The 19,665-nt window shown below is 33.5% G+C and overlaps 1 protein-coding gene across 8 annotated transcripts in view; it reads left to right on the top strand.

The window, feature by feature from the left end:
- LOC137239380 (uncharacterized) overlaps window positions 1-19,665 on the top strand; it is a 114,753-nt gene that overhangs the window by 66,429 nt on the left and 28,659 nt on the right. For 7 of the 8 annotated variants that reach the window (XM_067764634.1, XM_067764633.1, XM_067764631.1 and 4 more), the window contains exons 2-5: window positions 4,031-4,535; window positions 4,673-4,734; window positions 12,420-12,567; window positions 15,369-15,604. In XM_067764634.1, the coding sequence (XP_067620735.1) occupies window positions 4,516-4,535; window positions 4,673-4,734; window positions 12,420-12,567; window positions 15,369-15,604 (466 nt within the window). In that variant the 5' untranslated portion in view covers window positions 4,031-4,515. Of the gene's footprint in view, window positions 1-1,210; window positions 3,857-4,030; window positions 4,536-4,672; window positions 4,735-12,419; window positions 12,568-15,368; window positions 15,605-19,665 lie in introns of those variants that run through there. The other variant, XM_067764635.1, reaches the window with a different exon arrangement.

Below are 19,665 nucleotides of genomic sequence, written 5' to 3'. Positions count from 1 at the left end.
TAGAAACAACGCCAAAAACAAATATACACTTAATAAAAGAAAGGGTTCGTAAAAAATTATTGCTGTTCAGTAAAACGATATCGAAATGCAATACATAATAACAACAATAACAACAATAACAAGTAAAGTTGTCTAAGTTCGGGTGTCACAGAACATTATATACTCAGCGTGTGCTTCAATTGCACATTTCATTTCAGATAAATTACTTTTCTACATAACACGGGGCACCGCCCGTTTAAAAAAAATGTCTCCCCATTTCCTCTTATAATAAAACTTGATAAATGAAATATCATTGATTCAAAACTATTTTTTGCTAAGTTATAGGTTATTATTCTAGTCTACAACCTTTTTAAACCTTTTAAACTTGTTTTATATCTAAGAAATATTTTCTGCTATAAGGAAAATATGTGTACCCAATTTTGTTACGATATGTAAATTTTTCTTCGAATTATGGCTCCCGAAAAATTGAAAATTGCTAAGACAAAAAAGGGGCGGTGCCACACCCATTTTTTCGAATTTAAGTGTTTTCCAATTTAATGTTATAATTCAATTTAGAAAGTAAAATTCTATTGATACAAAGCTCTTTTTTGCTAAGATATAGCTTATTATTTTCGTCTACGACCCTTTTAAAAATCTTTTATATAAAAGTGGGCGTGGTCTTTAACCGATCTCGTCCGTTTTTTTTAGAAATATTTCTTGCCATAGGGAAAATTTGTGTACCCAATTTTATTAAGATCTGTTGATTTTTCTTCGAGTTATGGCTCCCGAAACATAACAAATTGCTTGCCAGGGGCGGTGCCACGCCCATTTTTTTAAATTTGAAGTTTTTCCTATTTATTTTTATAAATCCACTTGGGAAATGAAATACCATTGATATAAAGCTCTTTTTTGCAAAGGTATAGCTTATTTTATTCGGTCACGACCCTTTTAAAAATCTTTTTATATAAAAGTGGGTCCTTAACCGATTTCGTTAATTTTTCTTCAAAGCATTCCTTATAGTAAAGGCAACCTCTCTGCCGAATTTTGTTACGATAGGTTTAACGATTTTTGATTTATGATTAATAATATTTGTAAAATTGATTTTATCACAAGTGGGCGGTGCCACGCCCATTTTAAAATTTTTTTCAAATTTTTATCAAGAGTCTCAATATCAGTCTCCACGTCAAATTTCAACATTCTAGGTGTATTATTTACTAAATAATCAGGTTTTTTGTGTTTTCCAAAATGTCATATATATAAAAAGTGGGCTTGGTTATCAACCGATTTCGCTAATTTTCAATACCAATCTATTCTAGGTGCAGATAAGCTCGTGTACCAAATTTGGTGAAGATATCTCAATATTTACTCAAGTTATCGTGTTAACGGACAGACGGACGGACGGACGGACATGGCTCAATCAAATTTTTTTTCGATACTGATGATTTTGATATATGGAAGTCTATATCTATCTCGATTCCTTTATACCTGTACAACCAACCGTTATCCAATCAAAGTTAATATACTCTGTGTGCAAAGCACGCTAAGTATAAAAAACGCTGAACAGAATGTAAAAGAATATCGCGAGAGATTGCCCCAACCGGTATGTGGGACACAACAATAGCACCACTTCGACCACAAATCAACTCTCAACAGGGGCGTAGTGAGGCATACACCAACGTTGGGGTTGTATTCTGTATACTGTAGCACTCTGCTACATGCGGATTAGGTAGATACAATAATATACCCTTTGTTGCACCACGTTGTGTTCATATCAATCTTAATTCGGCAGAGTTCTTTGATGAACCGGAAAAATTCCAAGGTTCGCATGAGATATTCTGATAATCTGCACTCTACATCCTCTATTCACGTGGTATAAAGAAAAGCAGGCTTCGACATTGTAAAGTGACTTTCAAAGCAGCGATCTTGATGGAAAAACGAAGTTTTTAGAACGTTATAACTTCGTATGATCTCTTACGTAATAGGTTTTCAAATAAGTATTGGCTGAGATGACTCGATCCTCATCCGTCGAAGTGAAGCATGCAAGAAAGAACATGTAAACAATCAACGCCTGGTTTTCGATATGTAGTTTTCGTACTGGCGCCCAGGCATTTAAATCTCTTCTTGTCTATCGTAAGTGACTGACACAGTCATTAACTAATTTCGACCACTCTGTTAGCGCCGCCAAGACGCAAACATCGCAATATTTTCTCTTAGATATTGATGATTCCATTACATAATAATGTCAAGTTTTCAGCTCCAGCTTCCTACAGCTAGATGCAGTTTTAAAGGTTTTATGTCGACTCTGTTAATATTGGCGGAATACGCTGGTGGATGTAAGGACCAACCGCTTCTGAACAAATTTTGTATACATTTTATTAAAATTTTATGCTTCTGGAACCAAACTGGAAAAATATTTCTCACGGGATGGTACCTTAAAAATAGATTATATTTAATACTTAGCAAACGTTGTTTTAACGACAGCAAAACACTTCGAAAGTTGCCTCTCTGTTCTCCAAAGGATGTTTGGCGTTACAGCGTCTCCTAACGTGAAGAAAATAGGAAAATGCAATTCAGTCAACTTAAGTAATGGAAGCTTTAAGTTTTGTCTTAAAGTTCTGCCATTTAATCGGCTTTGTTTAGGCAAAAATATCTTGGTAAGGTTTGGAAGGATGTTACTGATGAGAAAGACTTTTACCAAATGTGATGTAATGTATGTCCTGCACGCGATGTGCCCCACATAGCACCAACCATCTTTTCAATTGTAAAGTGGAACCTGCGCCTCTAACAAAAATCTTCCTATGGTCCGCCCCTGTTGAAACTGCCAGTTTCCTTGGACTCCTGTTAGAGGACTTAAATGACAATTTGTGAATGGTCGTGCCACTGAAAGGCGTGAAGCATTGTAAACAAAGCAACAACAACAATCTGTCTATTCCTTCCCTATATACGCGGGACTGGTGTTACAAAGCAGACCATCCCAGCAAACAACTGCTTAATGCAGTGCATCGCATACATATTCGAAAGCACCGTGAGTAGACCCGACACCACATAATTCATCCATTGGACTTGGAGGAATATAAAGAGAAGCTTTGTTTCCACTTCAGGCCAGAAAACGCCACTACCACAGCTTAATTTTTACGTATAACGGTAAAAGAGCTCTTACTACCCAGGAAGACGTATGTCATGCTGTACTAACTTCCATCTAACTGCTGTAAATATTAAAATTCTTATCTATGCAGACGATACCCTGGAAAACCAAATGTATGTCCTGTATGCGACGTGTCTCCACATGACACTAACCATATATGCAATTATTCTGAAAACCCAACCACTATTATAATATCCTCTCTATGCTTCAGTTTTGTTGGAACTTCGACTTTGACTCCGTGGCCTACTGTTAAAGGATTTGGATGATAATTCCTCGTGTCGTCGTGCACATTAAGAAGGTGGAAGTACTGATACAACAAAAAATATTCTAGTTTGACGCACATACGTAAGCATGTATGTGCTTAGCTTAAGTGAGGTCAGATGCCTCACTCGTAGCCCTCCTGTCTGCACTCATGGTGCTAAGCACGTGAAATAGAGTGAGAGCCGACTGTGTCAAGTTAGAGAGAATTCTTGTCTTGCGAGTTGGTAGCTATGAGCGGTCGCGTAAATAAAACTACTAAATAGGTGCGTACAGGCGAGTGTAAAGCAGTAACAGCAGTCCACCCCGGCGGATAGTAGATGTTTCAATTATGCACGGATGGCAGCAGGCGGTTCATGATTCGACGAATAGGCATTAGTAGTACATACATACCAATCATCAGCTAATTGAGTAAATCTCATGAATGAAAAAAACCGACGCGATTGAAAACATATTCATAACAAGAAAACACAGGTACGATAGGAAGAAGAAGAGCAACAGCTACAACAAGATCGAATGGGGCAGAATCAAATGAATGATGCAGCTGGTGTGCATTTGTACTTTTTAACTGAGTGTGTGTGTGTGTGTGTTTGTGTCTGTTTGTTGACTCGGCATGACAGAGTATAATAGGTTTTTTTTTGTTTTTAGTGTATTTCGCTTGCAGTTTGAGCATTCCAGAGCATATAGCACGCCGATAAGTTTTGAATACAAACAAAAAAGGAAACACGTGAAAAAAGCGCTATGCGCACTTTTTGGTTGCGTTGCAGCTGATAAATAAGACGCGAACTAACTTTAAAAGCTTGCGGGCTTGCATTTTAATTTGATTTATGCAATTAAAAAAAATATTAAATACGCGCGTAACAACAACAATAAATTGTTGACAACGACGTCCCCAACTTTGATCGCTCTTGTCTCACCTGAGCGCTGCGAACAAACTCGAACTTTGTCGATCGAAAGACAGCAGCATACGTATACATAAATCAACAGTAAGTGGAGGCGCACGCACAAGAGAGATCCCCAACAGTGTGTGCTTCGCCGACACTCCACACGACGTAAACAAGCCAACGCATTTAGCTCCGTGTGTGAGACAACGACACAGTCAGACAGCCCGAATAATACTACGGAAAAGTAAAATGTGTCGTTGCTGCCAGAGGTGAGTAATCATAACAATAATCAGCTGATCTTATATTAGTATTTAGGTTTTCCTTACATTGTTACTGTTTGCTTTAAATGTTAACTAATACGATATGTATTTATAATTTGTTTAAAAAAATTGAAAAAAATATTTAGCTGCTGGGAAGACTTCAAGTGGAACTGCTTTGAGGAGAGATTCTGCTACGATGACTCAATTGGTAAGTAAATTGAAAAATATGTTTCAGATATGTATAGGAAAATTTAGTTAAATACAAATTAATTGTAAAAAGAAATAAAAAATAAAATAAAATAAATTAAAATAAAATAAATTAAAATAAAAAAAATAAATAAATATGAAATAAAGTAAAATTAATTAAAATAAAATGAAATAAAATAAACTAAAATGAAATAAAACAAATTTAATTAAAATAAAACGAAATAAAATAAAATAAAATAAAATAAAATAAAAAAGTAAATAGAATTAAATTTATACAAAATAAAATAAATTAAATTTCATAAAAAATTTAATTTAAATAAAATTATTTAAATTAAAATATAAAAAAATAAAATAAATCAAATTAAAATTATCTTAAATTAAAATAAAATAAAATAAATTAAAACAAAACCAAATAAACTAAAGGCAAATGAAATAAAATAAAATAAAATGAAAAAAAAAAAATTAAAAAAACATAAAATGCAATAAAATAAATAAGGAAAAATGAAATAAAACAAAATGAACAAAATGAAACAAGTAAGGACGGGACTGTCTCTGGCTGTGCTTCATACCTTTCATGAATGGGGCTGAACAATAATCTTAACCCGTTCGTAATCTCCAAATAATCGGATGTATAAGATAAGAAATATATAGTGAACAGATGTACATACTTGAACAATTTTTAAGATAAATATAAAATAAAAAATGGCAAAAGAACCCCCTTATCTGAACGACCGGTTGTTTGGGATATATATTATATATAGCTCCGATCAAAGTGATTTTTTCAGGAAATCTTCTATGATATATTAGAATGAATATCACCAAGTTTAACGTTTTTATATTGCAAATTAAGGGAGAAATAGCTAAAAATATTTCTATTAGAACGATCGGTTGCATGGGATATATATTATATATAGCTCCGATCGAAATGATTTTTTCATGAAATCTTCTATGATATATTAGAATGAATATCACCAGGTTTAACGTGTTTATATTGAAAATTAAGGGAGAAATTGCCAAAAATCTTTCTATCTGCACGATCGGTTGTATGGGATATATACTATATATAGCTCCGATCAAAGTGATATTTTCAACATATCTTCTTCTATGATATATTAGAATATATATCACCGATTTTCACATTTATACTTTCTAAATTGCGGCAGGAATGACTAAAATCGTCTTATCTGAACGATCGTTTGTATGGGAGATATATGTTATAGTGGTCCGATCCTACCGGATCCGACAAATGTCTAATATAATACAAAAATACATCCTTGTGCTGAATTTTATTGAGATATCTCAACATTTGAGGGACTAGTTTTCGTTCAAACAGACAGACGGACGGACAGACGGGCATGGCTATATAAACCCAGTTCGTCGCCCTGATCAATTCGGTATACTTAATGGTGAGTCTATCTTCTTTATTTCTCAACGTTACAAACATCGGACCAAAGTTAATATACCATTTCATGTTCATGAAAAGTATAAAAATAAAATAAATTAAAACAAAACCAAATAAACAAAAGCAAATGAAATATAATAAAATAAGGAAAATGAAATACAACAAAATGAAAAAAACCAAAAAGAAAATATTTCAAGAATTAAATAAAATAGAATAGAATTAAATGAAATAAAATGAAATAGAATGGAGTGATTGAAATGATTAGATAAAAACAGAATTAAATTTAAATGGAACGAAAATAAAAGCAAAATGTACAAATAGAGGAAAAATTTGATGAAAGTCCCAATAAAGCGGCAAGAAGTTGAGATACTGCAAAAAGTTGTAAAGCATAATTTGATGGAAATGAGGAAATGAAAATTGGCAACGGATAACAAATAAATAACAAAGCTTTGAAAATAGCACAACGCTGAAACCGGATTGTTTTAGAATCAAATAATGGACGGAAAGTTGCATACAAATTATTTGAACTTTGGCAATCAAAACGCTCTAGCAGTTCCCTCAAGGACAAGCAAGGGACCAGAAAGTAAAAATATCTCTCCCAAGTTACTTAAGCTAAAACGAGGTATCACAGATTGCTTGAGACAAACCGAGGTAATAAAGAGAATCGTCGCCCAATGTTGACAATATTGGCTCTAGAAATCAAGAAGTTCTACTGTTATCATAGTTGTACTGATATATGTTTTTGAGTCGCGAACATTGCCAGTGGTTGATCAGGCTAATATTGGAGGATTCAAAAAAACCATTTGGACTTTTGCGCCTAACCCGCTGTCCTAGCATATTAAACAAAAATCAAATACTCCGGCTTAAAAAATATTGCTAACTATAACCCTCAATGCATTGATCAGTTGGCTAAGGTCTTGGATTTTTTTTTAGAAAACGAAGAAGATGTCGGCTAGTTTTGTTGGACTCAGACCCAAATTGCAAGGAAGTTTGTAGAAGTTTGGAGACTACTTATTACAAGAAAATATAACAACTTTACAAAAATGAAGAATTGTGAATACAGGAGCTCACAGCCAGGTCAGTGACTTCAAAGGATTTTAACTTCTTGTTGAAACAACAGAACGAACGATCTTGCAGCCTTGAAGATTCCAAGCAGTTTTTAGCTGTGCCTTTAGCACAGATTCCAAGTTCATACCACATGCCAGCTCAGTTGTCTAATGACTCAAATGGGCTTGGCCATTATTGACTTTTCTGCTCATCTGTTATAAACCTTAATTAGTGCCAGGATAATTAACACAGAGTGCTTTATCATTTTCGCAGTTTTTCATTACAAAAGTGGCCGACAAAATGGCAATTTCGGCTGATAACTGCTGACTTACTTAAAGGTAATAAAATACTATAAAGATTGAGTTTTCAACGATCAAAAGCTTTATAGACGTTTTAAAATAATCTGTTTTAATAGCAGCCGTGATATTGTAAAGAAGTTGTTATGTTGAGACACAGTGAAGCTACGTTAAGTGACTTCAGTGAATGCTGCAACTCAAGCTAGAAGAATCGCAGAGAATACAGTTTTGCGCACACGCCTACATTAAGAGCAATAGAAGTTGTTGTACTGGAATAACTTGCAGAGGTACAACGCCAAATATTCCGCATAGTGCTTTGCTGATTACAATAGCAATAAAAAAATCTTTTAACAATAAAAAGTTAAGTCTAAATATATTTCGTGCAGGAAAGCTCAATCTATCAATCTATCTAGACTGTATAATTTTCTCCCAACTAACACCACTTGAGCTATCGTGCAAAGAAAGTTGAAAAAAAAATTGGCATAAAATTGTGGCAAACAAGTAAGGAAGGGTGTAACCGAACGTTACATACTCAGCTGAGAGCTTTCGAGACAAAATAAGGGAAAATCACCATTTAGCAAAATGAACCTAGGGTAACCCTGGAATGTGTTTGTATGACATGCTTATCAAATGAAAGGTGTTAATGATTATTTAAAACGTAGTGGGCCTTAGTTCTATAGGTGGACGCCTTTTCGAGATATCGCAATAAGGGTGGACCAGGGGTGACTCTAGAATGTGTTTGTACAATATGGGCATCAAATTAAAAGTATTAATGAGGGGTTTAAAAGGGCGTAGCCCTTAGTTGTATATGTGACCAGGGTGACCCAGAACATCTTCTGTCGGGTACCGCTAATTTATTTATATATGTCATACAACGAACAGTATTCCTGCCAAGATTTCAAGGGCTTTTGATTTCGCCCTGCAGAACTTTTTCATTTTCTTCTACTTAATATGGTAGGTGTCACACCCATTTTACAAATTTTTTCTAAAGTTATATTTTGCGTCAATAAACAAATCCAATTACCATGTTTCATCTCTTTTTTCATATTTGGTACAGAATTATGGCATTTTTTTCATTTTTCGTAATTTTCCATATCGGAAAAGTGGGCGTGGTCAAAGTCGGATTTCGGCCATATTTTATACCAAGATAAAGTGACTTCAGATAAGTACGTGAACTAAGTTTAGTGAAGATATATCGTTTTTTGCGCAAGTTATCGTGTTAAGGGCCGAGCGGAAGGACAGATGGTCGACTGTGTATAAAAACTGGGCGTGGCTTCAACCGATTTCGCCCATTTTCACAGAAAACAGTTATCGTCATAGAATCTATGTCCCTACCAAATTTCACAAGGATTGGTAAATTTTTGTTCGACTTATGGCATTAAAAATATTCTAGACGAATTAAAAGAAAAAGGGCGGAGTTACGCCCATTTTAAAATTTTCTTTTATCTTTGTATTTTGTTGCACCATATCATTACTGGAGTCGAATGTTGGCATAATTTACTTTTATACTGTAAAGATATTAAATTTTTTGTTAAAATTTGACTTTAAAAAAAATTTTTTTTAAAAGTGGGCGTCATCCGATTTCGCTATTTTTATTTAGCACACATATAGTAATAGGCGTAACGTGCCTACCAAATTTCATCGTGATATCTTCAACTACTGCCAAATTACAGCTTGCAAAACTTTTAAATTGCCTTCTTTTAAAAGTGGGCGGTGCCACGCCCATTGTACAAAATTTTTCTAATTTTCTATTTAGCGTCATAAGGTCAACGCACCTACCAAGTTTCATCGCTTTATCCGTCTTTGGTAATGAATTATCGCACTTTTTCGGTTTTTCGAAATTTTCGATATCGAAAAAGTGGGCGTGGTTATAGTCCGATTTCATTCATTTTAAATAGCCATCTGAGATGAGCGCCCAGGAACCTACATACCAAATTTCATCAAGATACCTCAAAATTTACTCAAGTTATCGTGTTTAGAGACGGACGGACGGACATGCCTAAATGAATTTCTTTTTTTTACTCAGATCATTTTGATATATAGAAGCCTATATCTATCTCGATTAGTTTATGCCGTTACGGATTACCGTTATCCGCACAAAGTTAATATACTCTGTGAGCTATGCTCAGCTGAGTATAAAAATACTTAGGTAGGATATGTTAATATTAGCTAAATATTTCGTAAACAAAAAAATTGTCCACAATTACTTTATTGAACTAGCCATTGTTTTTGTAATGTCATCGATCGATTGATGAATCACTTACCTTTCATCATATAAAGGCTGGTATTGTTTCCTCATGCATTCATTTGCCGCGATTATTTATTACATCAAACTACGCAAATCGTGAGAATGCTATGCTAATGTGATGTGTAATGACTTGTACGTGTTGTGTAGTGTTGTCTGCGAAAGTCACTCAAGATTTTGCGGGATTTATAGACGATATCGAAAATAATGTGAACTTCAGCCTAATTAATTACGAATAATGTACAGTGGCGGAGAAAAATTAATTCTGCTAAGCTTAAAAAATATCAAATAAAATGAAAAAAAAAAACATAATAATAATCAATAAATAAAAAATAAACAAACGTTTAAATAATGAAAACTAAAAAAATATTAATAAACATGATAACGTAATAATGATAAATTAGTATAAAAATAAAGTATTTGTTACGTTTCAAAATTGATTACTTCAGAATTACATTTTGAGCTTTTGTCACAATATCCCTTAAATAATTGATTATAAAACCATAAGTTGCATATTTTATCAATTCCCGATTACCTTCTAATTACTTTATGTTTATATTATGATTACATGTTTTCTATTAGATTAAAGCTGAGTTTAATCTTTTTGTTTTGGTTTATTATAATTTATAACTTATTACCAAACTAATTAGCCGTATTTTAATTTTTCGTTAGCTCCAATAAGTTTTAATACTAGTGCACCCGGCAGACTTTGTCCTGCCCGAAAACTGATTCACCTACATTGAAAAAGTGGGCCTCACTTCCCTTCTTCTCTCTGCACCATTCTCTTCTACTTTAAACTCCATTTTTCTTCTTTCACTTGTTGATCGCTCATTTCATTTATATACCGCTCACTCCAACTCTCACTCCCACTCTCACCCCGCATTCCACTCTAACTCTCACTTTTACACCCTCTTTCATTCGCATTCCCACTCACAATTCAACTCCCTTTCCAACTCTCACTTCCACCCCCACGCCTACTGCACACTAACTCGTAAATGAAATCTCTATAAAAAATTTCTTCTCATATTAGGGGGCCTGGCATCGAGACTAAGGCACCGCAATTTATTTATATATATAGATTAATTTGTAATAATAAAAAATTTTTTTGTGTGTTACGTGGTGGAAATGATTTATGCACTAAAACCTAACCTCACACGACTTGCACATTTTCCACACTTGGGACCGCGGTTAGCATAACTTCGGTTACAAAAGCGCGCTACATGAGCTCTTTGGCTGTTCTCACGTTATAGAGCTAAGCAACCATCTTGCCGTTTCACGAGGAGAATATTCCTTGCCTATTTGCTGACCATATACCATCTGTAACTTCCGCAGGTCATCTTATGGATGACACTGCCCGGAGATATAGGTGGCCTAGTGTTACTTCCACCTTTCTCCGTTGCCGTGCGTAGTGCGCATTCAAAAAACGTATGTCGTGCGTTGTATATGAGCCCACAGTATACGAAATTCGGATTTTCAACCTTGCGAATTCCTGTGGAGATATTCTCGAATGTAGCCGTGGTCTCTTAAAAACTGTGTCAGGTAGAAGTTGACCTCTTCATGTGGCCGCTCTAACCATGGGTCAAGGTCGGGAATTAGTAGAATATGAGGCTTCCAAGGAACTTTCTTGTACTAAGCTTTGGACCGCCTATGTTTGCCATTACAACTCAGATTCGCTATTATGTGGGAAGACTCCGCCGCCTGTTTGGTAGAAAGTCCCTTTTATGTTGAATACCGGCCTCTCATATAGTCCCTTAGGATATCAAGCAAATATTGTCGTACCTTGAAAATGTGTACTAGGGCATCTAGCATCCCACCTGGTTGCATGCAAATATCATCGTACTCTGAAAAAGTGCTCTAGTTCCTCTGGCATGTCATTCCAAATGCTTATCTTTTGGCACGATTATTTCCGCGAATATTTCACCAGGTTCAGGGACCTTTATGGGCTTAATACTATGCAGCGATGTTTTCAACTCTTATTGATTGTATGGTTCTACGTTAAGGTTTTCAGGAATGCACTCACTCCTCAGCAAAACGTTCACTCTGTTTCCCTGAGCTGGTTAGGCGATCGGAGCCTTTTAAAAAACATATTGCATCTTCGCCTCCAAGTTTCTCCACCCATTTCATCTCAAAGCGCTTTCCCATACGTGAGCTTACTTGGATTAATGGCAGCCCCGTGAGACATTTAACTCTCTTCAATGCTTGCGCTTCAATCAGTGATTTCGCTGTTACTCCAGTAGTTTGTTTCTTGCTCCTAGACTTTCCTCTCTAATGCATAGAAAGTTTCCAATTACTCTAATTACTTGGCCATCGAAATTTCATAATTGATTTAGTATCCAAAAAGGCTCTTTAAGGTTTTAAAATTTTTAAACGTTGTAAAATCATATAAGCAACGAAAAATGCTTTTGTTACATTTCATTACTTTGCATTATATAAAAACATTACACCAATAATTACTTAAGTTCATCTTAAAGTTCGCTATATTTAGATATAAAAGTTTTTTGTATACAATTCCTTCCATCACTTCATAATTATAATTATTTTGCATTACATTACAAAATTCTCTTGAAGAAAAGAAGGAAAAATTCCACGGCTAAAATCGAAGTGTTAAATTTACAAAGTAATCAAAATGTAATCTAAGTGCATAATATTACAAATACATTACATATAATGCTATTTTCTTCCTCTCATATTTTCAGCCAATTACAATCCTGATGACGATTCAGATTACACGACTATGCAGAAGAATGGCAGCGTTCTAAGTCATATACAAATTTCGGATAACAATAATTTAACTGTACCCATTTGTAATCAACCAGTACATCGCAGTAATTCCGGCTTTTTGAGGTACTTAAAAGTACTAAACAAACTTTTTGGGTGTAGCTTACTTACATACAAAGAGTCACATGTCTGGGTCGTTAATAGTTTTTTTTTTGATCTTTTTTAAACTTCACACCTTCAAATTCGTGCATGTGTACTTAACCGTAGAAATTTCGCCTTTTAAAAGTGCCATAAGTATTATTTACATAGTTAACAAATATTTTGAAGAAATTTGTATATGAAGTGATTCAACAACGAGTTTTCAGCTTACCAGAAACTTATGTCAGAGTTAACATTCTCTAAAAGAAAAAAATTATTCGAAACTTCAAAAAAATTTAAAAAATTTCGATAAATGTCGGAAAAAATCGAAATTTTTATAAATATTTTAAAAGAAAAAAAGTTCCTAATAAAAAAACAAACCTAATAATAATAAATAAGAGAACATCGAATATTTATTTTGTTTATAAAAAAAAAAGACAAATACGATATCCCAAGCAAGGGGAATTCAAATTTAGGAAAAAAGAAAGTAAAAAATCGTTAAACTTATAGATTTATGCGAAATTAAAAACTTGACACAAAAATAAATTTAGAAAACATTTTTGAAAAAAAAAATTAAACTTTTCAAAAATACTTTATTCGAAATAAAGAAATTGAAATTTTAAGAAATTAACGGTAGTAGTGCAGTTTAGGGGCCCCACCCTAAAGTTGGGCCAAGATTTTCCAGTGAGGTATCAAAAGACGCGCATTTATATCTAGATTAAGAATCCGAAAGCGGAAGTTAACTTTTTTCACCTGTCAAAAGTTATCATCAACACAAATATTGTACAAAATTTCTGCCCAAATGAAAACATATGAAAGTGAACAGTCTTGCCAGCTCAGCAGGTAATAAAACAAGGTTTTGTTTGATATATAAAACATCTATATTTAGAAGAAATATCTATAATAAAACTATGTTTTTATGAGAAAATGATTGCTAACTTATCATAAATCGAATAATAAGTCGAAAATATGTGTTATTGACAAAATACTTTAATTTTATTTTTTTCAAAAAAGGCTTAACTAAACATGCACAGTAATTCTGCGTAGAACACCCTTAGCCGATCCAACACCGGCTGCGCCATGCACAGTAATTCTGCGTAGAACACCTTTCTGCATAGGCGGCCTTCGGTCGCGCCCGGGTGCCACGGGGCCATGGTTATACCACACACCCGGACTTGGCATGGCGTAGCCCAGGGTTATTTTATATAAGCGCGACCGAAGGCCGCCTATGCAGAAAGGTGTTCTACGCAGAATTACTGTGCATGGCGCAGCCGGTGTTGGATCGGCTAAGGGTGTTCTACGCAGATGACTTGAGAAAAGCAAGAGTAATTTCTTGTTCAGTTAATTTCTATTATTGCTCATCTGGCAGCACTCTTCACCATCAGGTGTTTTTCTTCAACAACGAATCAAGTGATTAGAGTGTATTTTCTGTATTTTTATTACCTAATTGCATATTAATTAGAGAAATTAGACAAAATTTTTCACTAATTCGTGAATATCAAATTGTATTAATCTATCGAAAAACAAAATAGGATGTGATTTGTGCGCTTAAAAGATTGTAAATGTGCGGGAACAATATGTACAAGACGAACCAGTTTTTCGCGCATAACTTTTAAACGGATAAAAAAAGTTAACTTCCGCTTTCGGATTCTTGATCTAGACGTGAATACGCGTCTTTTGATACCTCACGCAAAAAAAAAAACCCAATTTTAGGGTGGGGCCCCTAAACTGCACAATTACCGAATTAACAAAATAAAAAATATTCGAGGCTAACGGTTTTTTTTTTTTTAATTAATTGGAAAAACTTTCTGGAAAATTAAAACTTTTTAAAAACGTTTGATTAGCAATAAAAAATTCGAGGTTAATGGAAAAATATAATTAAAATTAAAATAAACAAAAAACATTAAGCAAACTAAATTAGTTAATTAAAAAAAATTTTATTCGAAATCTGCTATTGTTTGTATTCATTCAGAAGAATATTTTCAAGGCTATTCGATTTAAAAATAAAATAAAGCAAAAACCAACTAGCTCAAACCAACAAAATTTGACAAATGAAATTCTAAAATTTCAGAAGGATTAAATATATATATATTTTTGAAAAATAGTTCATTAAAAATTTAGAAACATTTTTAAAAAAAGTTTGAATTAATTAATTAATATTATTTTTTTTTTTATTATTTTTTTTTTTTAAGAAGAAAAATCCAAAATTGTGCTCATGGAATAAAAAAATATCAAGACAAAAATTGTAAAAAAATAACATTTTGAAAAATTAAGAAAATAAAAATGTTAAAAAAAAATATTAAAAGAAGTTCAGAAGAAAGATTTTCAAAGTTAATTTATTGCAATTTTGAAAAAATAAAACCAAAAATAAACTGCATATAGCTTTTGAAATTAAAAAAAAATATATGCTGACACTTAACAAAAATTTAAAACTTTCAAAAATATTTAAATTTAATAGTTAAAGAAACATTTTTGAAAAAATTTCAATTTTTTAAAATAAATATTAAAAAAAATACTGAAATCTTGCTCATCAAATTTTAAAATTAAAAAAAAAAATGTATGAAAATATAAAATTTTTGAAAAATGAAGAAACTCAAATTGTTTCAAAAAATGAAAAAATTCAAAATAAAACTCGAATGGGAATAATTCTAAAACATGAATCGGCAGACAGAAGAACGTTGCACAGTCTTTGTTCTGAAGCTTTTACTTTTATTTAGAATCCTATTGTTTTTGCCCTTCCTCTTGATTCTCTCATACATTAATGCTCTATCACCCAATTTCACTTACAGCATTGCGAAGATACACGAGGAGGACTATCGACGCGAAATACAAACAAATGTGCCGATGTTGGGTCCAGAAATATTGGCCGTTTTTGCCAATTCACAAATCTTCCAAGATCATCAACCCACGAAGTTGAGTCGTATTAGCACAAAGACGTTCCTAGCGGGCATACATTCACCAAATAAAGAAATACCAACAACGCCGCGTGAATCTGAACAAGATCGGCTGTTACGACGTTTGGAAGGTAATAACCACAACAAACACTACAACCAAAGTAACAGCAACAAAAACAATAGTTTTAGTCATAATGAACATTTATTACATGTAGTTAGTGATGTTAATGGTGTTGATGATGATGATGATTATGATAATGGTGGCTTAGATGCGCAACCACATCATCCGCTACGACGACCATCGCGTAAAAGTAGCAATGGTAGTAGTAGTGGTGCGCAAGTGGTGGCGAGTCAGAATGGTATGGTGGGGCATCATAAGGTTAAATTTTACTTAGACTGAGAGGCGAAAAAATTAAACTCTACTTAAGTTTGAACAAAGTATTTGTTGGGTTCAATGTTGTTTGAGAAGGCATTTTAAGTGATTTGGTGCATTATTTTTCAAATGTGCTCACTAATACCTATGCAGTGCAAAAATCAAATTTTAAGGTTTGCCGTGTGGCTGAAAAACGTATGAGATACTTTTTAGTACTTAACTACATTAATGAATCATAATACATAACTAATAATAATAGCTTACATAGACCTACATACATATTTATAAGTACGCATGCTAGTATTGCTCATTTATAGAGTTGTCAATAGCTTTAAATATAGTTGTTTGCTATGTACTTATTAGCTTTTAATATGCTTCATTTAAATTATTTTTTAAAATAGTATTAATATGGTATGTTATACTTTTATTTCTATTTTTTATTATTATTTAATCGTCTTGTTATAAATATATTTTAAACTTTCATATTATGTATTGCATTCAAATATTTATTTGCATGTTTATTTCTTTTTTTTACTACACTGTAAATATTTATATGTAAGTAGCCTGTCGTTTTTCTCAAATACACCGTAGCATTTTAATTGGCGCAAAAAATGCGTGCGAAATGTAGGCAGTTTTGTGGCCAAATGCGTAGGCCATGTATCGACTTACAAACACACATACATGTATGTATGTACATTAGGGTGGAGCGGAATAAAAAAATATTTGTTCAACTAATTGCATGTGGATTATGAGCACCCATTTGCCTGCTTAATGCTTACTACCACTGCTTCCTTTGTTATTTTGAGGGAAAAGTGCAAATAAAAAAAAAAAAACAACTACAAAATGACTTATAAAACTAAAAAAACCCTTAAAAATTATATACCTAGAAAATATTCCTAGAAAAGTAGCAAGCATTTTCCTGAATGTGACCCAAAGAAAAAACTTTCCAAAATGATGCACCTTATTTAACATTGGATGTTTAATGTCATACAAGTATCTCTTAAAAAAAATTACGAAAAAGATCGGAAGTTTTTGTTCTGAATTTTCCGGACGAACAGCCATTTTCTTAGAAAAAAATTATAAAATTTAAAAATTGATTTTCCGAAATTTTGATTTTTTGTCCCCATGTTCCTGACAGATAACGAAAAAATAAATTAAATTTATAAAAGTTACGTTTACAAACTAATTTTGAATATTAAAAATTTCAGTGTTGCAAAACGATTATAAAAAACTTTTGGCGTTGTGTGACCATTTACCAGTTGCAAAGAATTGTAGAAAAAGTTTAAAAGTGGTTCTAGAAATGTAGATGAAATAATATTACAGATACGCATTAAAATGTAGCTTTTCGAACACCCAACTGTGTAGTGATACGTTGAGCATACACTGTATATATGTTGAGGAAGATAATGAGGGCGGATTTACATAAAACTTCGCCACTTTGCTTCAACAAGTATAGAATATCTAGTTTGACTGGCTTTACATTCCACCAACTTTACGCAGCAAGATATAAGTGCGCTCATACATTGAACTCATCTGTTTGGATCATAAGTCACACATGCCGATTCCGAACGGCATCTGCAAGGCAGATGAGAAAATACACTCAGAGCGTTTGACAAATCAGTGCCGACGGGCACTAAATTTTTGTTGCTTTGACTGAGAGTTGAACCCAGGATCTTAGGTGTGGTAGGCGAAGCACGCTACCACCACACCACGGCGGCCGTGCGTACATAGGATCAAAAATATTCAACAGTGCGCTTCAAATGTCATCACTAAAATGTGGGCCAAAAGTTGTAGGTAGGAAATGCTCCGAATGCATCCCACATGCCAAAAACGTTGACAACCCAACAGAATTCTAGACGCGATGTATACTAATCCTATACCTTTTTTTAATTTCTTATTGGTGCTTTGATTTTGTAAAGAACTTTCGCACATTAATTGAAAAACGCAAATCGAAATCAGAAAACTTTAAATTGATTACAGAAGAGTTTAAATACTTTTGGAAATAGCGATATTAAATAAAGGAATCCCTTTATGTGTTCCTGAAAAGGAAAAAAGTCAAAAGTATTTTAGAAAAGCGAAAAAGTTTTTCATAGAAAGGTAACTATTTTTCAGAAGAAGGTAAATGTTTGGCAGAAAAAGTAAATTTTTTTCTTCAGAAAAGTTTAAAATTACCTTAGTGGGTTTATGTGTTATCAAAGTGCCTTTTTTGAGATATATTTGGGATTTAATACTTTTTTGCCCTTTTCTGAAATAAAAGTGCCAACTGTGGATTTCATTCGTCCTACTCCGAAATAAATTTAGGCTTCCTAAATTTGATTTAATCTCTGGCAAAAAGTGTATATTCTTTTTCTGAATTTCAATAAAATTTTTCTAATTTCAATTTGTGTTGCTTTTCATTTTTCCCTTCTGAAACAAGGTTCGAAAAGGTTCATACCTTTTTGGTTTAAAATAAAGCAAAAAGGATCATAGAACGAGAAATGCCGCCAATCTAAAAAGACCTTGATTAAGTTACAAACACAAGTTTTCGATTTTTTTCATAAACGACCTATCTCAGTTCAAAATGTTTAGATTTTGTGCGGATATAGATCAAGAAAGTTTTGAAACAAATTCTGGAGTAGGATGTTCTTCAACCGAATTTTGAGATAGTACGTTATTCAATCAAATTCTCCTCTAGGGCGTTTTTGAAACAAATTCTAAAGCAGGGCGTTCTGCTAGGAAATTCTGATACATAAAATTTTTTAAAAGCTAAGACAAACTTATTTGCGTTCCATAAATTATATTTAATTGAAACTAAATTCTTGTATTCTTTTCGCTCCTCCCTAATATTGTTTCATACGTACATATATATATATATATACCATCCTACTTGTCTATTCAATAAGCGTACATATGTATGCATGGTGTGAGAATAAGTCAAATGGATACTTAAATCGATAACTAGTATTAAGTAACACTACGCAGTAATTAAGTTTTGTTGTACAAAAAAAACAAGAAATAAAATAATTTATTGACTTTCTGTGATTACAAAACAAACAAATTTGGTATAAATGCTTGTGCGTGCCTTTGTATGTGCATTATGTATTGTGGGAGATTGAGAAAGGTGAGAGCGTGAGATGTGATGCTTTTTGAGTTTGCTAGAAATGGCTTTAACTTTTCCTGGCTGAAATCAATTTGATAACACTCTAAAAGTTGTTTATCAAATCGACATTTTTGTTTCCACTTGAATCAGTCATACGGCGTATTTCTTGTTGGCGATGTCCTTAATTTAATTAGTAGCGTAGTCATACCAGTTCCCCGCCAAGCTAGCTGAGTAGAAATATGGTCTCACTTATCAAATTAATCGTTTGGTCGACGATAAATTTCAAGGAGCAGATACGAGAGCCAAATCCATCAGCTGTTTGCGTATCTTTGCTGTCTCTAAATAGTGTTCCGAGTCGATATTGGGGACACGTTGCCAACTAATCATTTCTCGCTAAGTCAGTCCTTTTCCCATCCAATACATATCTTGAAGTTGGCGACGAGATTATCAATTAGCCGATAATGACCACCCTCTATAGTATAGAGTCTAAAATATAAAATCTTTGCCGTTTAGCGTGATTGCTATAATATAATTACACAATCCAAGCAGAGCGCTTGCATGTCGAGAAAGTCAAAGTAGTCTCAATGCTAATGCTATCCCTCGCCTTGAGCCGCGGCACTTTGCACCACACCCGTTGGTTACCTTATATATGAACCTTCTTCTAAGAAATTTGAGAAACTCCGACAAGTGTTATCTAAATATATCCGGGCTCAGCTTTGTACCTTCTCCAGCCGAGTTCG

This window comes from Eurosta solidaginis, chromosome 2 (genome assembly GCF_040869045.1).
Source record: "Eurosta solidaginis isolate ZX-2024a chromosome 2, ASM4086904v1, whole genome shotgun sequence".
In the NCBI taxonomy this organism is placed as follows: Eukaryota; Metazoa; Arthropoda; class Insecta; order Diptera; family Tephritidae; genus Eurosta; species Eurosta solidaginis.
Note: the sequence above shows the minus strand (reverse complement) of the source record. Positions and strands in the feature narration are given on the sequence as shown.